Source organism: Melanotaenia boesemani, chromosome 8 (genome assembly GCF_017639745.1).
Source record: "Melanotaenia boesemani isolate fMelBoe1 chromosome 8, fMelBoe1.pri, whole genome shotgun sequence".
In the NCBI taxonomy this organism is placed as follows: Eukaryota; Metazoa; Chordata; class Actinopteri; order Atheriniformes; family Melanotaeniidae; genus Melanotaenia; species Melanotaenia boesemani.
In genome coordinates, this window is record NC_055689.1 from 17,471,559 (window position 1) to 17,498,852 (window position 27,294).

A 27,294-nucleotide genomic window follows, 5' to 3' on the forward strand; every position below is an offset into this window, starting at 1 on the left:
TACTTTTTTAATTAATTGCTGATTATTAATTCTACTTGCATGGATCTTTTTTTAAGGATTGGAAATATTGCCCATTAAAAGTCCGTGTGACAATTTAGGAGGTCTCCTAGTCATTTCGTCTATTTATGAAAACTCTGAACAAAACTTATAAAAACCACTTTGGTTGTTAATCCATGCATAGCCTTTAGTTTTGCTGAAGCAAGATTTTGTTTATGCCACATTTCTGCAGCTTTCCGAGGAGATATTTTACTTCCACCTCTCTTTCTCTTTCTATCTATCTATCCATCTAAAATCTATAGTCATGGTGTTTAGGTGAAATATGGATATTAAAGTCTATGTATCTTTGGTATGTCTACCATTAAAGGCAGATGCATTAGAATCTCTGTGACTGACATTCAAGTTTCTACCTTTTATGTTACCATCTCACCTTTGTTTTTCACATTATACCATAATCAGCAGGCTTAAAAAGCTTGAATGTGGCAGTGCACATCTTTAAGTTGAAGCTGAAGATCTTCTTGAGTTTGGGTTTGTTTATGAAGGAATTCTAAAAAATTGTGTTCATTGAGATATCTAAATTGATTTAAAGTTTGACTTTTTCTTCTTCCTTTGGTATCGTAATGCAACTAAATGTGATGGAAGCAATTAAAAATAGAGTAATAAAACCCTATGTTAAATGTATACATTTTTCCACTGAAAATAAATACAAGAAGAAAAATATTAAGTCAGTCTACATCAGATATTCCAAGAAAACATGTTGTAATTTGGATGAGTTAAAAAGTTCATTCAAATATTTATATTTCCCCAGACAGTATTACATAAATCAAAATGATTATTTTCCCATTGCAGTAACTGTGACAGCCTTTGGTGCTCGTAAAAGCATATTAAAACTATAATTTGTGACTCATGTGTCAACTAAATAGCTCCATTGTATCGTGAATAATTCTATATTGTCTGTCAACAAAGCTGCCAGCACTAATTTCTCCTCTCTGATAATAACCTAAATATTTACATTAACGGTGTGCAAGGGTGATAGATATTCTCACAGGGCTGCTGATCCAGTAGATTTACCTTTAATGCTACTGTGCTGGCTCAGGGGAAACACAGAAGCTCTCACAAAATGAGCTACAGATGTGGGCTCTCAGCTGTGCAAGATGATAGAGAGGAGGAGGCAAAGACAAGAGGACATGGAGAAAGAAAGACCCACAACCCTGAGTGGGTGGTGTGAAAAGTGTTTGATTGCATAATATGACTGCTTAAAAAAAAAAAAAAAAAAACAGACCTTAATTATAGAGTAGATAGTTTTTACTTTTAGTGTTTGACAATAAATTTAAACATTTGAAAGAAAGAAAGAAAACAAAGATCAGTTTCTGAACTCTAATGCCTTTGTATATCATTTTCATCTGACAACCCCAGTAGGGAGAATAGAGCCTCTATGGTTCTAAGCAAGATCCCCATTGAGGTCTCCTTGTGGTCTATGTGGCAGCAGGAGGCAGACAGAATCATGAAGATATGAGCTCTGCTCTCAGACGATAATTGCTCTCAGCCGTGTTTTATCATTTTAGTTTCCATGTTCTGTCTGCAAGCTGCTGCTGGGGAAGGAAGCGGGGAAAGAAAAGGAGTTCCACAAGTTTGCAACCACACTTAAAGGCATGCATGACCTTACCTCTTCTTATCCACATGCTTGCTGGTTTTCTTCCAAAGAGATTTTTTCCTGAGTTGAAACCTGGTGAAACAGTCAGCTTTTTGTCTGAGTCTTAATTGTTCTCAATAGAGAGAATATGGCAAAAGTGCACAACCTGACCAAGTCTTCTCTTGTTGCCTCTCTCTTAGTACTTTTTGTGGAGGTTTTTGCCTCCAGAAAAAAAAGAAGAAGAAGAAAAAACTTTGCATGACTTTTCCCATTTCCCCTTTCTGTTCATGATCCAATTTTTAAGACAGTCCTATTTTTTAGAGGTCTACAGGACATTGTTTAAAATGCACAAAAGCTTGTCACAAAGCAACTCAATATGCTTTCAGTTAAAGGTGTCTTTCGATCCAGACAGTTTTGTCTCTTGGTGATTAAATAGTTGTTGTTACCTTTAGAGGTTTCCTTCCGCCATCCCTGTAAGCTATAAATGCCTAGCTTCACATACTGTACGCACATGGACTGAGGAGTTCTTCTCATTATAAGAAAGTGAACACACACCCCATGTTGTCAGTAAACAATTTTACAGGCACATGGACATAGCCCCACTTTGACATAGAGAAGTTATTGTCAGGAAGGAATTTTGAACTGTGTTTATGGACATGCTAAAATTTACTTGCTTCAGCTGGAAAGCCAAGTTGAAATGCAGCTTTGGTGAACTGTATGCTAAGAGAGTCATCCTGTTTCCCTGCTGTGTGCTCCAGCCTTGGAGTGACTAGTGACAATTAAGTGACTTAAAGTAACAACATCTTTAGACACTGAAGCCAAAATGTGTTGGTTTGTTTCATGACAGATGTATGTTGCAAAGATCTCATTTTATTAAGTGGTATCTAAATCAAACTCATTTCACATCAATCCACCATCTGTTTCATTCATCTAGCATTACCTGGCTACATGTAATCTACTGTAGTAAATTCTGATCAGTCTGTTTCTACATACACATCAATTTATATACTGTATGGTGCCGGCTGCATTTAAACCTGTGAATTGTCATCTATAATTATATTTCTCAGAAAGTTACAATATTATATGTAATTAATCCAGTTCAAAAAAGAGAAACAAACGTGGTTTTTCATATTAATTTATTTGCGAGTGAATAAATTGAGCAAAAACCAGTATGGTATTACCTTTTGTCCAGCAGTAACTGCAATGAATCCTTCTCACCAGTTGTTGAGCACTCATATACATCAGCTTGAAGGACTTTACCTCAATCCTGTGTATAGAGCAACTTCAAGGATATTCTGAGATGTTGGTGTTGCTTGATGTCAGATAGAATTGTAAAGTGCCATAAAACCAACCAGGAAATTACTAAATTTTATCTTTATGTTTGCATGTAATTATGGCAATCGATAAATGGTCATCCATGAAAGTGATGTTGTAAAAATAATTAATTTTAGCTTATAGCTGCTTTGTTCAATAATTGACTTTGACAATAACATCTGCGCTGATGTTGGAAATGCTTACATGAGTTGTATTTCCCATATGGGACTTGTAGGGGTGGGACCTCGCAGGACATCATTATGGATCATGCTTATGAAAAAATGAAAAAAAAAAAAAAAAAAAAGGACTATGTCAGCTGAACCATTCATTGTGTTGTTTTGATGCATGACACACCTGACATTTTTGCTTAGAATTCACTTTTTATAATTCGAAATTCATTGTTCCATCAATGATAGTGAGCAGTCTTATTCTGGATGCAATAAAACAGGCCCAAACCATGATGCTCTTAACCACCAAGATAAGGTTCTGAAGCTGGAACGCAGAGTTTTCTTTCACCACATAATGCTTGCAATTTCAGCCAATAGCCTCTCTTTTTATCCTTCCTTTTTCTTGGTGCAAATTCATGTGATTAAGCTGTGGACAAGCAGCAACGTTCTTTTGGAGAACTGAGGTTTCTTCAGCAAAACAATAAGTTCAATGTTCCCTTGATAAGACACTATAAAAACATTACCATTGGCCAATATCAGAGAGTCCTTTAGCTGCTTAGAGGTTTTTTTTTATGCTAATAATAGGATAATATTTGTTGATGAACAGTAGACTTGAATTGAATTCATTTGCATGCAAACTGTCAAATTGTTGGAGTATTAACTGTGGTATTTAGAGATGGTTTTGCAAACTTATGATGATAAACATTTTTTTGAGGTCCTCTTTGTTTATGCCACGATTCACTTTCACAGAATTGTGTTGTAAAGACCAGACTTGGACATATCACTGCTCTTCCAATTCATCAGGACATCCTCTCACACTTAACTGTTAAGGCACTAACAAAAAACATCTGAACACACCAGAGATGGCTTTTGCCATTTGTAAGTAATATTTTCTTGGCTAAATATAACACCACATTTAATTGGATTCCTTTTTATCTTCTTTAAGACTTGAAAATGTGAAAACACATTTTAGGTCATCATTCACAAACTTCCAAGCATCACTGTCGACACTTAATCCATCTGTCCACACCTACATTAATTTGTCAGTCATCCATCATTTATTAATCTACATTTCCTTCTATTTCTCTGGTCACTCACCATTTCTCTATCTAAGCTTACGTTTACCATTCATCTGTCCTTCAGTCCATTCATCCATCACCATAGCACTGAATGTCCCACATTTCTCAGATCTCCTAATTTCCTCTCTCCATTAATTCCTCCATATGTCTCTCTTTTCCAACAGCCCTTTGCCATATGCTTGGAAAGTCACAATGCAATCTCCTCCAAGAGAAACAAGAACATGATCTGAAAATGGCAAGCATCAAATAAAACGTTGACAGGGAGCTATAAACCTGCTACTACAGCTTAGTGATATTACATGTACTATAGTATAATTTTTAGTACTAACGTGACTAACCACGTTGAATCTTTATATTATTCCATCGATTATCTATTCCCTTTCTATCTGTCATTTTAATCTTATCATTCAGTTTATTAGTCTTTACAGTCCTTCCTTATGTCACCATTTTCTTTACATGGGTGTACTCTAGCTTCATCCTTGGCTGACTCTCAGAAGTTTCAGCCAATGATGAAACACACTCTTAAATAATACTTCCAACCAGCACGTAGGGTAAAATAAACAATTTGCCAGATGTCAAAGCTTGGATTGTTTGCATGGGCACCAGTCTCTGACCTCAAGTTTTAGACCAGCATCAGTCAAATAGATGGCAAAAGTACCCAAACAAGGTCAAAAGTATTGAGTTTGGACCAGTTAGAGACAGGTTGTGGTAATTACAGACATTTTTTGTCTCCCTGAAACAGGATCAGAGTATTTTGAAATACATATCTATTTGAATTAAATCATCAGATTCAAGATTCATATGCCAATATTTACTTAGCTTAAAAGTATTTTCATCCAGCTGAAAAAGATAAGTACCTTAATACTGACTGTCAAATATTCAGAGTTACTTCAAATCCCCACAAAAAAAAAAAAGAAAAAAAAAAAAATCACTGTAAATCTGACAATCATATCACCATGGTGGGTGGATGATTGGCAGGATTTAAATCCACATGTTGACATTTTAATAATCTGGCAAATTATATGACTGAATCATGAGGGTTTTAGGATCTGTTTCTCTCTCAGCACATTTTCTACTTTTCCAGCTGTTATAGCATTTTGTCCTCAATGAGCCTATGCTTTTTTTAACTTTTCAAATCTATGGTAATGTTCACCATTCTCTAGAAAATGATACACTGTGTATCATTACAGATTTAAGATTTCGTTATATTATTTATAAAATGCTTTACACTTTCCACTTGTCAACCATCAAACATTTCTTTACTCATCTTTCCTTCACTCTATTAGAGGTTGAGTGTTTCCACAGGCCACACAAGCTCTGCACAGTTAGATCAGAAGTTCCCTCCACAACTTCTAAAACTTTTACACCACAAAGTTAAATTCAGACCAAAGTTCCCTCCAAAAAAAATCCCTCTGAAGGTTAAAACAGGCATGCTGCTTTGAAAGCATGTAATTTGGTTTCTTGGGGAAGCCGCTACATGGTTTCAAGTTCACATGACATCACTTTCATTAGACAAAATGACATCAGTACTGTGGATGAGCTTCTGAGCGCTGGGCAGCTTTAAAATGCCTGACTGAGCATAATACATAGTTTAGAGCAAAAAAGATGTCCAGCAAAGTGATGACTGCTGTGGAATGAGCGCACCAAAATGCACACATGAAATCACAGTCAGTGACATTATGGTTCTTGTTTCCTGTGATTAAATATACAGGCATGTGCCTCACTGGATATAATGTAACTCGTGTATCCTCTGGACAGTATTTCTGTTCTCACGTCTCTGTGAAAAACTGAGAGTACAAAACTGACCCCAACTTCAACCCCGAGACTCGGCTCCAGTCAAGCGCAGCGGCAAACATCTACAGTTGCAGTGGTCTGTTACACATTCTGTAGTTCAAGCCAAAGATACAATCTGTATAAAATGTATACACCAGTTTTAAAAAACAGATGGAATATTTAAACCCCAGTTCCTGAAGTTAATCAGACATGCCAAAAGTCAGCAGTAAGGTGTTTACCCCACTTCTTCATGACGCTCACCACTGATTAAACTGATCAAAGCTGGATTATCAAGGAGACAACTGTCATAGACTCAAAATTTCTGAAAGCTCCAGATTCACTTCTTCTTATTTCTCTCTAGATGGTAATAGCAATCTCATGTTTTTCAGATATTTGCAACACTGGGGTTTAATATACTTTGCTGTTGTCATGCAGATGCTTCCCTTTTTGTAGTTCTTAAAAAAATCTTTTTTTTTCTAAGCCAGTCCTCTACATCTGTTTATTACATTTAGTTATGTGTAGGTTGTCAGAAAATAGTATAAAAAACTTCAACACCCAGTCAAGTAGACTGAGAGCACTTCAGATTTCTCCCAGCTGCAAGTACGAATTCCTTCTGGCGCCTATACATTTTCTAAATGTTATTGGAGCAAAAGGATCACATTTTGATAGTGAAAAGAGTTATCTTGGGAGACTTTGGATACTCATAAAAATATATAACCCATTTTAAGGTTGTTCCTTGTCCGGTGAAGGTATATTGGAAAATACTTTTCATGGAAAGCAAAGTTTAACTAACCCGGTTCAACTACACCAAAATTAGCAGTCAAACAAAATCTCTGAGAGAACGTATTTAATTTGCCAAAATTCTGAAATACTCCATAATATATCAAGAACCCAACTGGTACAATAATATTTTATATTCTGCAACATTTATTGGCATTTTGGCACAAAAACATTATTTCTTTTTACTACTCCATGGAAAGAATACTTTCATGACATATTAGGTTGGAGTAAATCACTACTTTTTTATGGGTTTTACTGTAAAATGATAACCAATACTCCCCATACCTATGTGCTCTCTAAATTTAGAACAAAAGAACAGTAGAGGCTCCCCATTTTATTTTTTCTCACTGCATTCCACATTTAGACATGTAACTAGCTTTACACTTCCAGCCAATGGCCAGCCAAGGTTTTGTGCCTCTCATTTGCACTGCATGTCTTGCATGAGAAGAAAAAAACTGAAAAACATGCATTGTTGTTTTTTTTTTACCTTGATCTGCAGCAATGATCACCAGACTCCTGTGGAGGGCCTTGTGCCGGATGACCCTACTTTGCACTGTGTCACACCTTGCAAGCTCCACGGACAACAAGCCAGACTCCTCAGCTCCAGAGCAGGGAGTCACCTTCAGCCACATCTATAAGATTGACATCCCAGGGAGCTCCGGCTGTATGTTTGAACGCCTGCCAGCCCAGGATGAAGCAGGTCTTACAAAAGCTATGAAATTTAAAGACAGGCAATGCAACTGAGAAAAATTACAGATATGTAAATTTATGCATTTTCTATGTCTAGTAGTAGCTTTAGATATAGAAAGATTTTATATTAACCTTGCTATATTTGGTGATGAAAAAACAACTTGTGTCACCTGTTTTAGGTCTGCAGACAGACACCACAAAAAATGGAGAGAATGACATCATCTTTAAACACAACATAAGGCTGCAAACACCCAAGTGTGACTGTGATGAGTCCGAAAACTTCAAGTCTCTATTGTATAGAGTCAATGGACTGGAAGAAGAAGTCAACTACCTTAAGAGCCAGTGTTCTCAGGGATGCTGTGGAAGAGGAGGTGCTGGAGGTAGGTTGTCACAAGTGATACAGTCAGGCAGCTGATAAAAAAGTCAGCTACTGACCCACAAGTCATCACAAGAAGAGGTGGTTGTTGTAGGAGGCAGTACTATATAAGATAAATATGTTATTTTACACAGAAAAAAAAAAAATTATTGTGAGCAAGATATTTGATTCTTAGGAATAGAATCAATAAAGACTAAGCCAAAAGATTTGTAACCAAAGATATTCAAGCAGCTCCACACTCTGCAACCCTTTGACTTGTCTCTTTCTAAAGGTGTAGACACAAGCTGTAGTGGCCATGGTACTTATGATCAAAACACCTGCAGCTGCATATGCAACCAGGGATGGGAAGGCCCAGACTGCTCTGTGTCCTCTTGTCCTGATGAGTGCAATGACAATGGCCGATGTGTGGATGGGAAATGTGTTTGCCATGAAGGCTACACAGGAGAGGACTGCAGCCAGCTGGCATGTCCGAACGACTGCAACGACAAAGGACAGTGTGTGGATGGAAAATGTGTATGCTTCCCACACTTCACTGGCGAGGACTGCAGCACCCCGACATGTCCTAATGACTGCGTGGGCAATGGCCGCTGTGTGGATGGTCAATGCATCTGTGATGAAGGCTTTTATGGGGAGGACTGTTCATTAGGTAAGCTATTCAAATGCTAAGCAAAAATTCTATGGCTTGTTTAATTGTTATGAACTTGTTTCCAAAGTTAGTGATGTCTCTTTTATGAGCTTTTAATCCTTGGAAAGATGTATGCTAATTAAATTTAAATGTTTAATCTTGTTAAAATGACCATATGGTGTTTTTGTATGATAGAAGATGTCTCATTAGCAAAGTAAGCAGTCAAAGTTATGCTTTCAGATGGAACTGCAGTGAGTGAACAACTGGTGCCAGAGTTTCATATATTACAAACTTAAGAAACAAATTCTTGTGAAGCAGTTTGTGTTTGATCTGGTTATTTAAAGATTCATCTAACATAAACAAGACTTAATTAAAGTTGCTCTTTAATAAGGTCAATCTAAATATTCAAGAGTTTCATTGTGCCAGTGATAGAAACTTGTGACTTTCCAAGCAAATTTAAGGTGATATATAAATTTTTATAATAAAAGAAAAGTAAGACAGGACCAGCTATCAAAGGCCTTTTTCACAGCCCCAACAATGTCTTATGATCTGGAGAGCACTTGACTTTTTAGGTATAGCTTGAAGATTGTTATTACCCAACTCAGAGTCCCGAATAAGTCTGTTATTAGTCCTTAAGAACTCCTTCATTCTAAATTCTTATTGCCACTACTGTAATGCCTGGTTTATACCATGATGCAAGTCTTTTAAACTGCACCTGATGGGTGTCATCATGATAGCTACCGTGTGGAACTTCTGTGGAATTCAAATCATCTCTCTCAATAGTTATTTTAGAGCCAGCAGCTGAAAGGGTCTTTTCAATGCTGACCCATGACCACGGCATCTTTAGCCTCGAGACAGCTTATGACATCAGGTCACATAATACCAGGGAAATATAACAACACCTGTCAGTCTTTTGGGGCTCCATCCTGCTTTTCCCCTGCAGGAAAATAATCACCTTTCTTGCTAAATGCTCTGCTTACCCAAGCACTGATACTGAACTGCCTCAGGAGCAGAGTACACAATTGTATTTTGGAGCAAACTAAGGCCACGAAAGCAGAAACATGAACAGTCAGGCATGGACAGTGAATTCATGCTGAGAATCAATTCTGCACAATATTAAAACGTAGCTTAAAGCATACACCATGAAATGTAGCCTTTTTTCTTGAACTAATAACACAAAACAGGACATTTTCGAAATTATTAAAGGCAGCTCCTTTATTTGTGGCCCTAAAAGAGAGTTTTAGAATCTCAGTAAGAGGAAAAATGGTTCAGACTTCACAGTAGCAGGTCAGCTATGTCAAACACTGAGTTTCCTCAAGCTGTGTTTTACTCTGCAGTGGCAGAGAATAGCTAGAGACAGATCTACAGGTACGTGTGTAGGTGCTGTTGAACCAAATCCAACATCAATACTGGCACGGTGTCAGAGTGGAAAGGGAAAGTGGGAGGTAAGAGAAAAAAAACATTGTGTTGTTTTTAGGTGTTAGAAATAATAGTGGTAATAAGCACCAAGAGAAAACAGTACAAAAGCAAAACAGTTGAGACATTCTTTGTTTTATGTGGCTAATTTCCATTTCAACACCTGTATGATTGATGTCAATCTCCTCTTTGAGAGATGATGGTGAAGCAGCTTTAAAATCTAGATTTAAACATACTGTACATCCAGTGCACATGCCAAAGCTGTGTCACTCTTACTTTTAATGCCATTTTAATGTTTACACTGTCAAGGACAGATGCCTCCTAGCTTTGAAATTAGTAACACCTTTGCAAGGCAAATATTTTTTTTTTTTTTTAGCTTGAATTCATATCTAAACAATCTACATTTCCAGTTGTGGCTTGTTATTTATTCACTCCAGCTGGTCTGACACATTATTTAGGGGCAAAGCTTGTTGACAATTGTGCCTAGAGTATCAACAAGGGGGCATTAACTGCTCCTGCATGGAAAAAAAACTGCTACACTTGAGGAAAAACATCAAGCTTCCTGACTTTGCCTTATGGAACAGCAGCTAAACCTGATGTGAATTCCTTCCCTGCCAAAGTTATGGAAGACTCCTTCAGCACCCGTTTTACGAATTTACTCTCAATATATGCCCTTGTTTCTTTGAAATATTTGCCTTCTTAAAGTTTACTGCTGTCTACTGTTTATTTCTGTCCTTTGTACCCACAGAGATTTCATTTTGTTTGTAGAAAACCTCACCCCCAACACTGCTGACATGCTGTCTTCTGTCCTTTGGCTAATGTTATGTTATTGCACTTCCCCATAGGTTTATATACCATCTTATCCATTACCCCTTCCCTAGTTTTCAATCATCACTACTGAGGCTCATTAGCCTTGTACAGTATAACTGCCAAAACAGCAAAATTTCTTTCCATTTGGGTAAAAAAAAAAAAAAAAAGTACCTCAAGTTAAAAAATAATAGATTCATTTTGCCTGGTTTCTGACTTCTTTTTGTTTCTGGTTACAAAACAGTTCAAGGAAAAGTAAGAATTGTGGAAATGCCTCTTACCCCGAAGAACGACTGAGAAAAAGACAGAGGGAGAGAAAGGGAGGAGGGGGTGGGGGCAGATAACAATCTATTAAAAATAAACACAACTAAATTCAGCATGTCGACCTCTCTGTTTCAGTCCTTGGACCTCAGGGTCTGCGGTTGGTCAAAGTGACTGACGTCTCTCTCTTGGTTGAGTGGGAGTCTGTCCGAGGAGCAGAGTATTATGTTTTGACATATCATCCAAAATATGATGAGAGTGCCATGGAGGAGGTATTATATATATATATATATATTTTATCTTTGTCAAATAATCAGTTTAGAACCAAATCTTCTGCTATAACGTAAAACCTATTTACCTACTGTTTCTTAGATTCAGATTCCCAACACAGAGAATTCCTACCTTATTACAGGACTGACTCCAGGGGTCACCTACATCGTCAAGGTTTATGCTGTTATCAAAAAAATCCGAAGTGATGACGACACAATTGAAGCCACTACAGGTGAGCACACATCTCTGATCCAGACTTAAAAATATTTGGATTTGTTTCCTACGACCTCTGACTGTAATGTGTTGGATTAAGTACATCCGTAATATGTATTAAGTCTGTAATAAGGTGACTCGCTGCAGCTTCATTTGGCAATGAGGCAAGGTGTCACATGCAGGTATTTAGCTCGATTTTGTGTGGATTAGAGATTCTCATAGGGGTCAAACCTAGGTATGCATACCTAAAATACAGAGATTTTAAATGTTCAGTTCAAGAAAAAAGTTCAAGAAAAATGATGAATATTGTTAAATATTAAATATTAATCAACTTCTAAAATTTGCTCAGAAACACTCATTTATATAATTTCTTCATGAGACCAGTCACCATCCATTCATTATCTATACTGCTATGCCCAATGATGGGTCACCGGGCAGCTGGAGCCTAACCCAGTATTTAGCAGGTGAGAGGCAGGGTACACCCTGGACAGGTCACCAGTCCTTCACAGGGCCAACATAGAGAGACAAACAACCATTCATGCTCACATGCACTCCTAGTGAGAATTTAGAGTCACCAATTAACCTAATATGCATGTCTTTGGACGGTGGGAGGAAGCTGGAGTACCCGAAGAGAACCCAGGCATACACGGGGAGAACATGCAAACTCTACACAGAAAAGCCACTGTTTGAAGCTCCCGAGATGATTAGACAGCAGAATGGGTTGTCCCCTTTCCTCTATTCTTTTATTTGTCCAGCTCAATGCACTGCTAACAAGCAGTGAACAAGCTGAAGTCTGTCATTGCTAAATGTTTCATTACGCACTGGTTTGTTAGACATTAAATCTTATAATATCTGCAAGGAAATGGCTGCATGGATGTGTTTAATGTAAACTGTAGCTCACAGATGTGGTAGCAGACAGCTGTGTAGAGGAAGAAATTAATTTATAGGATTGATGGGAATGAGTGAGACTCACACAGAGTGTGATTCTGATGTGGGGTTCCTCTGGTTAGGATGGAAAACCTAACAGAGCATGACATTCCCACATGGGCTAAAGAAAACACAACATCATCTGGCTTATGGCTGTGTGAGGAATACACAGAATGAGGCAGACATTTCACTGGCTGCAAAGTTTTCATTTTAACTTCAAACGATGGTCTACTTCAAAGAAGGGTTTAACTGAATGTTTTCCTGTTTCCCTTTGAAAAAAAGATGGCAAAAAATATGCTAACCCCTTTCATTTGTTTTGTTTTATGGTTTTGTTTTCTTTCTTTCTTTCTTTCTTTCTTTTCTTTTCTTTTCAACCATATGTTGCAAATCCAAAGGGACATCCTGGCCATGGGTAGCATTCTATATTACCCATTTGGTTCCCAGTGTAAATACAATTGGATTTCAAATATGTTCACATGAAAAAGGTGTTAAAAGTGTGTTCCTAATCTTCATGGGATTGTAGCTTTGACTATAGATAAGAGTGGTATTTAGTAATGGGAACAAAATTTAAAAAATGTTATTCTAAAGTAATGGTTTAAATTAAATTAACAGAGGTAAATTAACTGAAATTATGAAATTCACAAAATAATGACTAAGCAAGTTAAAATGTACTGTGAGAAAACATTAGTACATTTTAAGTATGTTTATCTGTGATTACTGACTAATCACAATCACAAATTAAAGCCGCAAGCGGCATCCATCGGGTCCGAGCGTCCTGGACCCCGCCACCCGATTTTGCCATGACAACAGGTGCTGTAATGCGTTAAGGACCCAACAACTATGAATCCTGTCAAGTTTGGTGCAGTTCCCATGTATTCCTGTGGAGCAAACCGTGTTTCATGGCGAGAAGGCTTTTTCCGTCGGTTGCCACGGTTACGAGCTTTTTCCTATTAGAAAGATTTGAATAGCGTTTGGTCCCCAACTTGTCAGGAAGCTTCCCACCAAGTTTGGAGTCAGTCGCACGAATCCCCTCAAACTAGTTTGTTCAAATACGATGAGTATAAGGTGGAACAAATGGCAGTGAAATCCAAGATGGCGGGCACCCCGTTGCCATGGCAACAGGTGTTCAATTGACTTCTTTGCTGGACTTGGGTTGTTACACGTACGAATACTGTGAACTTTGGTGCAATTCCCATGTATTCCTGTGGAGATATGAGCAAACCGTGTTTCATGGCGAGAAGGCGTTTTTCCGTCGGTTGCCACGGTAACACGCTTTCTGCTATTAGAAAGATTTGAGGAGCGTTTGGTCCCCAACTTGTCAGGAAGCTTCCCACCAAGTTTGGAGTCAGTCGCACGAATCCCCTCAGACTAGTTCGTTCAAATATGATGTGTGTAAAGTGCAAAAAATGGCCAAAAAATGGAGTTACACGGCAAGATGGCGGGCACCCCGTTGCCATGGCAACAGGTGTTTGTTTGACTTTTTTTCTCGCCTCGGGGTATTACACGTGTGTGCCGAGTTTTGTCTGTCTACGTCGAAGTTGACTTCTGGGACCCCATTCATTTGGGGATTTTTTTGGGTGTCTACTTGGTGCTGTTGAGCCAATTGTGCATTGAAAAGTTTGCGGACCTTATAATATCCCAAGTTACGCCGGACTTGACATGTGTGCCAAAATTCACAACTTTTCATGGGTGTTTAGGGGGTCAAATTTGGGGTCGAAATGCTTAGGAGTATAATAATAAACATTTCAGGAACAATAGGGTCCTTCCATACTTCGTATGGCTTGGACCCTAATAATGTGGTACAGCTAGATGGGGACTGCAACAAAAAAAAATCGGCCCTGTAATTTTGGTCCAGACCAGCCAGGGCAGCTACACCATCCGTTTCCCCTGTGCATTCTTGGATACTTGTGGACAAGGCAGAGTGAAAAAGCAACCACTTAAAACGTAAGAGCACTGCTCCAGCATGGGGAACAGTCCCAAAAATCTAGATCGTGTGGAGCTCACTAAGGCACCTGCAGCCAGTGAGCCTTGATTCTGTTCTACATGTAAGCATACATGCAGATATACACACACAACTGTAAATGCCTCTGAACTGTAAATGGCGTCAAGCGGACAGCCTCCTCCTCCACACCAGTTCAGCACTGTCTTTGATGTCATATCCATGGTCTGCCAACACCAAGTCACTAGGCAGCTAACAGTTACCTGATTAATAAACCACACATATTGACACGATTTTATCACGAACAAACCCGTAACCACTTATTATCTATAACAACAACTTGCTGCTGTTTACATTAGAAACTTAACAAACACATAGATCTAATTTTTCCATCACCGTTTTAATAAACTGGTCAACAATGAATAATTTTCGGTTAATGTGACCCCTAGTTGCGATATTGCCGGCGTGCCGACACTGACACCAACTCTGGCACCTGTGTTTCCACAAGTCCTACAATGCTTTGTGGTATGATGTCACATTCCCAAATTCTATGGACACCACAAATCTTTGCACACCGTTAAATGTGAGTTTTAACGGTGCAGCTCCTTAAAATCACTGAAGTCATGCAGTGAGATAGCAAGAATCAGTGAGAGTAGACACATTAAATACTTTCAAAATGTGTCATTTGTTAATAAAATAAATAGGATTTATTTTACCACACCATCTAGGATCATCTTCATCACCCATAGCATTTGATAAAGGTCCTGTTTGTCAACCATGTTTTTAAAATTTTCTAGGTTTTTTTTAAAATTCTATTTATATTACTTTAATCACACAGTTTCTTTGCACCTCTTCTCTTCACAAATATATGGATTAATGATCTTTAAACTAACTGAAGTACACTATACGTACGTCTTAAGAAATAGAGTCACAGGCATTCAAAATTCAAACTGTGAATAAATGAATGAAGGTAGGACAGTATGAATTACCCCATCAAAGTATGCTACCTTGTATATTAATCCACAAATATGTGCATTAATGATCTTTAAACGAATTTTTTTTGATTGCTTGCAAAAATACACGTTTTATTCGGTTCTGATAGGGTAGCACAGATTGACATATAAACCTGTAAATTCAGCCTGCGGCAGCACTTTTGTACAAGGTAGCACATTTCAACAGAACACTAGCCCACTGTTACCTGGGCAGCTGATCTAGGTTTTGTGGACCAATTAGACCAATAAATAAAATGTGTTGACCCAATATGTCAAATGGCCAAACTCTCCCTGTATGCACCCCCCCCCCCCTTACATTAAGCAGAAGGGTTAATTAGAGGTCTATGCAGCAATGAAATAATTCTCAGGAGGTTATTAGTGAGTTTATTGTGCTCACCTGTCCTGAGCTGCTGTTGTACTAAGATGTACTTTAGAAATGTATCTAACCCATCCAGTCTGTCTTCCAACCCAGCATGGACATTTTGGCCTTGTGACATCATTTAATTTGGGTCATTTAACATAAGTGCTTTAAAGATGGGTGGTGCATTAAATTACTATTTAATTTTAAAATATGCAACCTTTTCATCTTTCTTTTGTACTTCAGCTAACCTCCAATTGTTAACATAGCCCTATGGGTATGCCATCAAGGAAAAAAAATAACATACTGTTGTGCATTTTTTATACAGTTCACAATTTTCTGAACTGGCCTCCATAATTTAATTTGTATAGATCTGAAAACGTCTCAGCCAAATACTTAAATATTTATTTAATTTATTAATTTTTTTTTTTTTTGAAAATCAGTAAATATACATTATCTGTATTAAAATATAATTGGGAGCTACCATATTGCATGATCTTTTTGTGTCATTTATATGCCCTTACATAATACCAGATGATATTTTTTGCCTCAAGGTGTAAAATACAATAAAACTGTATGAACAAAACAACAAAACAGACAACACATTGAAAAAAACATATTATTTTCACAAACCACATTTGTGATTTGTTTTTGTTTTTGTTTGTGCTGTCTGTAATGAAGTTGTATTTTTAGAAATATTGTTTGGTTACATAAGATTATGTGTTTTCTGTTTCAATGTAATATGTGAAAATATCACTGTTGGCTCAAAAGGCATTGTCTGCATATATGCTGTGTTTGTGAAATAGTATTTTTTACACCTCAGAGCTACATGAATTATTTGATGGTATTACTTTTCACACTACAAAGCATGCAATGAGACCTTATAATCTGTGCAGTTTTCTTCACATTAAACTGACGATATGATCCATACGATAAGATAAAGAAACGAATAATAAATTACCCAATATAATATATTATATAACCAATCAAAAGTTTTGCAGAGAGTAGAAAACAAATATAATATCGTTTGGTTTTGATATGTTTTGGCCAAAGTGGAAATTCCTGCATGGCCCCATTCCCCAGGCATGTCACATTTTAAGGTGCTAGGAGATCATCGCCTAGCTCGGGGACATGTGAGGGAAGAGCTAGGCACATGCTTCTTATTACACATGCTTTAACAAAGGCTTTCCAGCAGGAGGTTCATGCTTGTGCCCCCAGTTCAATCAAACCTTGTATCCTTCCCAGATGTTTCAACTATTGATGATGTCCAAGTCCTTGGCCAGACAGAGGTTTCTATTGAAGTGGACTGGAAGAACCCACAGGCTGAAGTGGATTACTTTAGGCTTATACACACTGACCCGTCTGGACAGGAGGAGGAGACTGATGTACAGAGTAGCCAAGAGGCACGCACTAAGCACACTATTGTGGGTAAGTCCCAAATCAGAAGGAATGCAACTCTCACAAAAGAAACATTTCTGGACCTTTTAAGACTCTATAATAACTTTTAGCTAAAACAATATATCAGATGCTGAAACTGAGACACTGTGAACATTTTACCACTTTGTGTAAATTTTTTTGAATGTGGTAGCAGAAGCACATCTAAAACAGGTCGTAAGAAGGTGTTTGCCATGTTGTAGCATCCCATCTTCTTTAACAACTGTCTCAAAATATCTATTTGCTGGAGTTTTAGGAGAGGAATGTTGTCCCATTCTCTTCTTTAGCATTGTCTTCCTGAAATATGCAAGACAATGCAAAAGTATTTGCAATTTTAAGTTAAGGAACATGTTTTCTGAAACTGTTCCACAATTTTTAGACACAGTTTGTCACAGATTGGTGAACCTCTGCCCATCTTTACTGAGAGGCTCTCCCTTTCTGAAATAGTCCTTTTATACCCAGTCATGTTACTGATCTGTTGCCAATTAAGCTAATTAGTTCTCAAATGCTCCTCCAGTTATTTTTAATTTTTGCCAGTACATTTCCAGCCTTTAGCTGCCCTTGTTCCAACTTTTTTGAGATATAGTATTGCCATCAAATGAGATCATATTTTTAAGAAATGGTAAAATGTCTCAGTTTCAACATCTGATATGTTGTTTATATTGGTAATCAAACATGTTTTTTTATATATATATTTGCAAAAAATTGCATTCATTTTTTTTTATTTACATTTTACACTTCATCCAGACTTTTGTGGAACTGGGGTTGTACATTCTGAGCTAGTTTGCCTGTCAGTCTGTTCACATTTAAAGTTCTTTACAGCTTTGATTTCATAGCAAATGTTATATAACTTCTCTTTGAAGAGTGCTATAAATTACACTTGGATACCCACACATATATCATGAATACTCACTTATATGAATTAATAATTTGCCAGAAAAAATGGTAAGAACCATTTATTGATTCCACAAAAATGCAGCATGTAATACAAATGTGTAAAACACTAAATGTCCTATGAGATCACAGATATAAGTCACTAATTAACAAGTCATTAAATAACTAATAGGCTATATGAAAAACATAAATTTAACAGCCTTTAGAACACAGTGGTTAAAATCTTTTTTTCTTGTCAGAATGTCTTGTATTAAATTTTAGGCCTAACAAGATTCAAATATTTAATATTTAACAAGAAAAAGGTTGGAATTTGAGAGGTCTTCTGACTATTTTTATGAACCACTGAAACTTTGTAAAACTGACTGAAACACATCAATCCAATTAAAAAAAAAAAAAAATCATGTCTTTTCACAGGTTTGTATCCAGGAACAGAGTATCAGATCTCTGTGCAGGCCATCAAAGGAAACACTGAGGGAAATCCTTCTTACACCACTGGTGTCACAGGTCAGTGTTAATAAATCATCCTTCATAAAGTAAAAATGGAACCCGGTTGTAATTGAATTGTCTGTTGCCTGGTATTACTTTCCTTTAGACTGCATTTGTAAGAGAACTATACAGTGTAGCTGCATGTATGACATCCCCAATATATGCGTATGACATGTACTATACAGTAATGTCATTCATTGTCTAATAGGATGACACCATATCAGCCTCAGGTCAAATTAAAAAACATTAAAGGACGCATGAGGCAACATTTTTTGAATGGACTGCAGCATTAAAGATAGAACTTAGCTCTTGTCAAGTGATCCATAATTCACCAGCGGTCAGAACCACGAGGGATAAACACATAATCACTCATACACAAAACTGATGTACCATCTTATACAACCAGTTATTACCTTCCTCACTTAGCCAGTCAAAACAGCATCACTGATACAGGGACCACAAGGACTGATTATAGGTTAATGAGAGAGGGCTGGAATTTACAGCCTAATAATCTGAACAATTTTTAATGGCTGTGGTGAGCATGGTCACCGAGGGGAAACATGATATGAATGTAGCAACTTTAAAATGCTCCCTGGTGGTTAAGGTGAGAGGTTTTGTGATTTACAGAGTCCATCTGGTAAAGTTGGATATCAACATGTTGGTCTGATCATGTTTTGATATGGTTTAAAGTACGTGAGAAGGAATTCATTTTTCAGCCTCACTTTAACAGCCGCACATTTTGAGAGCACCACGGCTTTCCAGAAACTAACATTAGTCTCAACCCCCCCCCCCCCCCCCCCCCCCCCAATACTCTCCTCTTTCACCCCCACACTCATTCACCATCTGAGCTTTCTCAGTTAAAAAGCAGTCTCCATGTTGACAGCTCTCCATTTTTCAGACTGAGGAAGCCAATTGAATGATTTAGTCATCAGACCTAGCGGGGTTCGTTCAAGACCCACCCCTATTCTTTTGAAGTCGGACAGGTACTGAAGGGTCCCTGTATATACTAATCTTTTTCTTTTTTTTTGGTTTTCTCTGTAAGTATACCACCTACATGTGTAATAATTGAATGTGCATGTGTGTGCAAATGAGCTAATCTACAGCAGACAGAGAGTGGCTTGTCTCCACTCCAGCAGCTACAATCCTTCATTTTAGGTGAAACATGAAAAGGCTTAGAGGTGATGTGAGAGGATAGTCCTCAACTCTGTTTGCCAGAGCGTTTCTTCTGGTTTCTGACAACTGGCATGGAGAGCACAGTGGCCTATCTCTCTACAAATGCTGTTTGCCTCCAGGCTAGCACGGCTATACTGCAGTGACAGATAAAGGGAGCATGAAAGGGGGAAAATGGAGAATACCCAAATGCAGGCAAGAAGTCATAAAGGCAAATAAAACAGTAGGTGTTGTGATTAGAGCTAAATAAAGAGGAAAAAAAAGCTCCAATTTTCATGAAGAGACCATAAATATACAATGAGAAATCCAGCTATTTATAGGAAAATGAAGAACAAGAAGAAGGCAGATATAAGAATAATGTGTCTCAGAGAAGCAATTTTAGTGATATTATAGTAGTATGTTGTAAATTACTGTGTAGTTACTGCTGTGGTAGCATCAACTATAGTTTTTCCTTAGAGGCTATGGTTGATGTCTTCCATAACAGGAGAAAGATTTCCCCATATTTCATATTTACTTTCACCATCTGTCTTGCGTTTCTCCTCATTTTCCTCTCCCGGTCTCTTTTAAGCTCTTTCAGAGAAACTCCACAGCTGTAGGTAGCACCATAACAATATGCTTTAATTTTTTGCATTTTCTTTTTCTTTTCTTTTATTTCTCTCTTTTTTTCTTCTTATTTTGATTCTATTATTTGAACATTTTTGCAGGAAATATACATAGCATCATCATCATCATGTGAGACTGCCATGGATGTCCAGGATTCATATGCCCCAGTTCAGAATATTTTTTCTTTTTCTTTTGTGTGTGTGTGTGTGTGTGTTTTACATTGTGAGGCACCTAAAAAAATTCTCAAAATCACAAGAAATTTATTTTTATTGGTTACCATTTCTGGATTAAATGTGTTTAATATCTTTTTATTTATGACACAGTATTTAAGTGATTTTGTAATAGGAAATTAGAATAAACACTGATATTATGTAATTAAAACCTCAAACAGATATAGATAGGGTCATTATTTTGTGTGTTCAGTTTTTATTTATCCTATTTCTGCATGATCCCACAGGCAGTTAAATCTATATTTAATATTTACTGTATGGTTGGACCTCCATATGTGCTTCCAGTGTGACTATAAATCAGCTTTCCTTTCTCAGCTTGTGGAACCATGAAGATGTGCTTGTCTTGCAGATTTTCCACAGTGTGATTCTGTAGGTGTCTATATGTTATGCTTTCATTGCCACCAGTTCCAGTATAAAATGATTCAATGACAGCAAATATTTAGAAAAATGCCAGATAAAATAAATCTTTATGCTTAAAGTACTGTAGATGGCTCTTGGTCACTAACCTGACAAAAAGTTATAAGACATATAAACACTACATACCACAGCTGTCGCTGCTGATTCAGATTGAAAATAGTCCCGACCAAGATTTCTATAACCAAAAGCAGATGGCTTGGCTAAAGAAGAGGTGTTGACTTTTGAGTTTTTATGTTATCTGAATACAATATAATGCTTCATGTATTCTGGTGGGAGTATCTCCATCTACCCAGACTCGTCCGTTCAGAGGTTTTTGAGCCAGCTCTTCACCCAAATTGTAGGGAAAATGTCAAGTTAAAATGTAAGAGGGAATATCTTTTAAAAGCAGAGACAGACAGAGTGTGTGTGAATAAATGTTTCTTTCGCCTGTTTATCCCATTTGTGTGGTGATACAGCTCTTTGAGATTATGTTACTGAGGGCACATACACATCTGTTTCCATTTGTCTTCTAAATCTTTATTTCTTCATGACATATAAAATTATTTGATCGGTGTCTGTTATTTTTGTCTTTATATTTAGAAAATTTTTTTTTTATAAATGCTGAGATCTTTTTTAGCAAGGATGCTAACCTCAGTTAGTGTGTTTATAGAAACTATGAAACCTTTATATCTACCACATACAGATTTGTACATGATCCATATGTTAGGATGTCGCTACTACATAAATCAGTTATGTTATGAAAAATGATCAGCTTCTTATACAACAAATAAAATACCAGACAAACATAAGAAAACTGTGTTTACCAGTGAATTGGGAAACTATTTGCTTTATCTTTAGCCATATTATGTTGCTTGCAGTGTACAGTGAAGGCGAGAAGCTGTGAAGCTACAAATGATGAAGGATTTGACTTTTACACAGAGCCCTTTGGTCAATGCCTCTACTGAACATACCATAATGGATAAGCTGTTTTCCAAATGGCCAAAGCCACAGATTGTGTTGTATAACCACAGTTGCTGCACAGCTAGTGAAGTATAATGCCTGCAGTAACTGTATCCATCATGTGTTGTAAGATCAGAACAAATACAGGCAGCAGTGCCAAAGTATAAAAGCAAAATAAATAAATATTTTACAATTTTTCCAAAGTCCACAAAAGTTTTAGAGGGGTTTAAAAGGAGAGCAGGCATTAACATTTGATGCTTTGTTCTGAACTTTTTAAACTTGCTAACAAAATAATGTCATGCACTGTTAAGGTGTAGTATAGTGATATCTAGTGGTGCAAGGTTTAAACTAATGACACAATAATCCCAGCCACCAATCCCAAGCTACAGAGGCTTTAAAAAGTCCTTAGGACACACTCTCAAAACAATGTTTAGTTTGTCCCTTCTGGACTAGAAAAAAATTGAAGCACAATACAGCAAAACTGTTTTTTTTTCCAAGATAATGTCAAATCTTCCATAAATAAAAACTCAGGTATGATTATTGTATTGTATCACTGTGAAATCCCTGCAAATAAACTGCCCAATGTGATACACAGCATAACTTAAAGTTAATTAAGGCATAAAATGCAAATACAAACTGATAAATGCTTTAGTATCCACCTCTAATGAATTTTAAAAAGGCATACCATGAGCAAAACAAGGAGCCATTGCTTTAGTTGCTTATGTCCACCTAGGAGGTGTACTTCATTTAAGTCTTAAAGCCTCAGGTTCAACCTCCGGGGTTTCATGTAACAGACCTGAGGAATCAATCCTGTCACTTGGCCAACGGAGTCTATATTTTCAGGACTGGCACTGAGGATAAAAGCTGCTGGATTATATTATTATGTGGCAACTCATTTGCACGTATTCAAGTTGAACCTCACTGCGATAATCTCTGCTGCTTTGGTGCTGCTCACTTTCTCTCCTCTTTATTAATGCTTCTCTGCTGATTACACTCCCAGCTTGTATCTTTTTTCAGCTTACAAAAAAGAAAATAGCTAAAAGAAACAACACAAATGAATACAGCATGTTGTGTCACTAAGTGGACACTGTTGTAAAACTGTTCACATGAATGTGTGCTTTTATGAGATTGAGCAACTAAGTAAGCATTTCAAGCTCACTTAATGTTGCTCAATAAAGGTACTCAAAGTTCTTCATGGCTTCTCATTTTTAAGGCTTTGGAGGAGATTTTCTTTCTAAGGAGAGCGATTATAAATTCTTTCTGCAGTTTAACTCACGACAGACTGTCATGCAGTGTAAGCACAAGGACAGGAAAGTGACAGCAAGAGAAAAGAGAAGAGACAAAGATGGGATATAGAGTTAGACAGTTGCATAGTTCCTTTCTTCTTCTAGATGCATCATCAATCAGTTTTCACGATGCAGACTGCACACAGACACAAGACTGACCTTGACTGAGCTGCTGCCACAGAGGAATAATCCTAAATGATGATTGCTTTTACATTTCCCTTCACTTCCTCTGTGTCTCTCTTGCTATGCTTCTGTGACTCTCACCTTTTATTGTCTGTCGTTCTGTCTTCGTTGCTCTCTTTTTTAACTTTTATCAAGGTTTCCTCCTACCCACAAACAATCCACCAACTGCTCTGCATGTGTCCTCTGTATGTTTGCTGTGATTCCTCAAGCCCACTAACTTTAGAAACAGAGGCTCTTCTGTCTTCTTCTCCTCTTCTGTCTGTTCTGTCTGGTTTATTCCTGGGTCTTCCTTCCCCTGCAGCTCGTGCTGTGGAGTTCAGTGAGCAGGACATGACCATGGTTTGGATTGTGTGCCAGTGATGTTCTTTTGGAAAGATTTTAAGCCAAGCCAGAGCACAAATCATCCTTTTGGTTCATCTGTCATCTTTAGTGTCCAAAACCGCTCAGTATTAAGTGCTTTTAAATTTACTGTACATAAGGATAAACAGATTTCAGAGCTGATGCTTAATGCTCTAAAAAAACAAAACAGTGCTCACTTCAGTGGATTCAACTGATAAAAGCTTGAAATTCGAATAAAAACTAAATGTTATGCTACATATCTATGGAAGCAATGCAACGAATTAACAATGACAGTTTTTATATGTTATTTTAATGACCTTTTTACTGTAAAAGTTCAATGGAAGTTTGTTTTCACACTTTTCTAATGAACTGGTTAAGTTTATTTCAGGACATGTCAGAGATAATAAATTACCTCTGGCTATATGTATATACTATATGAATACTTAATAGCATTACTTTTAGTTGTTCTGATCTCCATGTACTTTCTGTTTTTATTTTATTTTTATTTTTTATTTTTATTGTTTCAGACATTGATGCTCCAAGAAAACTTGTCACTGTTGAAGTAACAGAAGACACTGCAAGTCTCTCCTGGGATAAGGTGCAGGCTGAAATAGAGGGTTATATGCTGAGTTATACCTCTGCTGAAGGCTCCAGTCCTGACATCCCAGTGGGGCGCGACAGAACCGCATACAAGCTGGTTGGTTTGAGGCCTGGTGTCATTTACACTGTCTACATCTGGGCCTTCAAGGGAGACAAAGTCAGCAGGAAGACTTCAGCAGAGGCCGAGACAGGTAAACTTTGAATGGGAGTGAATGATTTAATAGCTTGTATTGAGCTTCACAGAATATGCTTGTATCTGGTTCATGCACACTAGAGAAGCACAAAACATAAACCACTGACCCAACACCCTGGGACGCTGTAATGCACCAACAGTTGTTTTGATCCTGTCCCGACTTTCCCTCTGATTGAATAATGACATGTGATCCTCAGAGGAAAAAAAAACATTTCTTTATTTTCTTTGTGCTTTACAGATGTCAGATGTTTTAAGATATCTGTTTTTCATTTTCTAAGACCCTCTTACCTCAAATAACTCTATGTACTTCCTTCTGATCTGTTGTGTGTTAGATTTCTGGATCATTTTATTGACTTTTCATGGCAGCATCAACCATTAGTGCTGACATTTTACATAAAGCAGATTAACCTCTCCTTAATGCCAAAGGGGGCGTCTTGAACTCTGAAATAGACTATTTAACATAATTAGGATGGATTCCTCATTTAAACACATTTGGTATAGCCTGAGGCTGAATGTCTGTGAGATGTTTGAGAAGAGACTATTTAGCCTGGCCAACAAATCCTTTAATTTTTCCTCTCAGGTGTCTTGTGTTCTCCTGTCTTATAATCTGGCTGCTATGGGAGTTAACAGATGTTGCTGTTTTGAAGAAACATCAGGGGGGAATTCAAGGAGCTTTTTAAATCTTTTTAAGTATTAGGTTTAAAGAAAAAACAAACTTGAGTGAACATGGAAGAGATAATTCTCATATTTGAAACAGATAAAAATTCAGTCATTCATTTGAAATTATATTTTAAAATAAATTATCATTCCTGGTCCATTGGTGAGGATTGAAGGCATGTTAGCTTCAATAACCTCATTCATACATCAAACAGCAGGAAGCAAACATCTGAAGATAAACTATAACATGATTTAGTAAAAGAAGAGAAACATTACATTTTTAATAGGATGTGAAAGAAGGGTGGGTTTTTTTTTGCAGATGATCACAGATTTTCACCAGTATCAAGATATCAGGTGTAGAGGAATTTTGTAAAATTACACAATACCATATCACATACTTATCCCTAGGTTCATTTCTGTGATAAGTCAGAGTCCAACACGTCAGATTCCATGTTTAATTTTTCATATTTGAACCCGCTGCTAATGAAACTCTGGAGTTTCGCTTTTAATCTAGGCTTCCATTTTTTTAAATATATAAATATTTATACTGCAATCAATATACAACATTTATTTTCACAGGTAATATGCGGTAAAACATTTTTTTAAATGGGTTGTCAAAATATCTTGACAACTGAATCACTTAGAATTAACAAGTATAAACAGGTTTTTCCTGCTCCGTGATATTTTCTTTTTCTGTCCATGTTTAATAATGTGGAATGATACTTAAATCAACTAAAATGCTCATCTGTATCAATGTTTTTTCATATATAGATAACAGCTAGGGAAAATCAATTACCAAAGGTAAGTTTTGTTGCATCTAAAGTTAGTCACAGCTATCTCTGAAGCCGCCAGTGTTTAACTGTTTTTAAGCTGTGAACGTAGCTGATTTTGCAGCAGATTCAGTCATGACGAGTCTTATAGCACACAGAGGCTAAGAGCAGGAACAGTAAAGTCAATATAAAGCACCTACACATTCAAAGAAAATAAACTCCCTCTTGGGAGATATGTTCAAATAAGGATCAGACTCATCCTGCCTTCTTCTAGAAAGAAAATGAACATTACCAAATTGAAATGAGGTCTTTTCTTAATGGTGAAACACACTGAGATATCTAAATTTTTGTTACCTTAACAGTGGTTTAGATTTTTCTAACAATTGATAATATTTTTTTTTCCTACTCTCAACCCATTAAGATCTATTGCTTTGTTTAAAATTGATCAATCATCTTTAAAAGTAAAATAATAGTTGGTTATAAGCTTTGCAAAGAATGGTGTTTCTTCAAAGCAGAAAAAAGCCATATGTTGCATCAGGTCTGAATGGGTTAAAGGTGTGCTGCTTTGTAGTTTGCATGATTGTTTTTATTAACTTAGCAGTACTGCTGCTTCTTTCAGTGTGATATGATGTCAAATTTGGGTTCAATAGTCAATTTGTCTTTATGGTTTTCAGTGAAAGGTTTTACATTAAAAAACAATCGTTTCAATTTGCTTATATTTGACATCTGTTTTAAAGAATAAAGAAAGGCACAGAGTTTGATCCAAATTTGACATCTTGTCCAATGTTTCTGTCCTCATTCGAACTGAATGAAGGTGTAGCTGCAAACTGCTGACTTTTATAGATCTGTAGTTTCTTTTGTGTCTACACTAGATGTAGTGATGTTGTGTTTACTAACTGTAACTCCCCATGCAGAGCTGGATGCTCCTACTAACCTCTTGGTCCAAGATGAAACAGAGTCCAGCTTTAAAGTTCACTGGAACCATGCCCAGGGGGAAATTGATGGCTACATGCTGACCTATAACTCCTCTAAGGGCTCGAGTGAGAAGATCCCAGTTGGACCTGACATTTCTTCATATATGCTGACTGGCCTGAGGCCAGGGGTCCTCTACGCTGTTCATGTCTGGGCCATCAAGGGGACCAAAGCCAGCAGGAAGATCTTGACGGAAGCTGAGACAGGTCTTAGATTTACAACTCCCTGTTCACAACCAGCGCACTTAATCATCTGAACGCCTCATGTCAAATTTGACAAATTTTAAAAGACAGCCTGTTCCTGTGTTTGACATGATAAAACCCTGTTAAATATGATATATAGTTTGGTGAAAGTTGGAAAAGGAAAACAAATTGTCTTAGTAAGGCACAAGGCCACCATGAGCTAACATAGATGTTTTAGAGTTATCAAAATGTTAATGAATAGGTGCAAAGTTCTTTCAGGTTTTCTCTTTTAATCACTGTAGTTTGCTACATTGCAGTTTGT

At 37.1% G+C, this 27,294-nt stretch overlaps 1 protein-coding gene across 4 annotated transcripts in view; it reads left to right on the forward strand.

Annotated features, from left to right (window-relative positions):
- The window catches only part of tnn (tenascin N), a 38,232-nt gene that overhangs the window by 372 nt on the left and 10,566 nt on the right, over window positions 1-27,294 (forward strand). For 3 of the 4 annotated variants that reach the window (XM_041991404.1, XM_041991405.1, XM_041991406.1), the window contains 9 exons: window positions 7,243-7,443; window positions 7,613-7,813; window positions 8,081-8,455; window positions 11,057-11,190; window positions 11,291-11,420; window positions 16,863-17,045; window positions 18,360-18,449; window positions 24,126-24,389; window positions 26,733-26,996. In XM_041991404.1, coding sequence (XP_041847338.1) covers window positions 7,245-7,443; window positions 7,613-7,813; window positions 8,081-8,455; window positions 11,057-11,190; window positions 11,291-11,420; window positions 16,863-17,045; window positions 18,360-18,449; window positions 24,126-24,389; window positions 26,733-26,996 — 1,840 coding nt within the window. In that variant the 5' untranslated portion in view covers window positions 7,243-7,244. The remainder of the gene's footprint in view (window positions 1-7,242; window positions 7,444-7,612; window positions 7,814-8,080; window positions 8,456-11,056; window positions 11,191-11,290; window positions 11,421-16,862; window positions 17,046-18,359; window positions 18,450-24,125; window positions 24,390-26,732; window positions 26,997-27,294) is intronic. The other variant, XM_041991408.1, reaches the window with a different exon arrangement.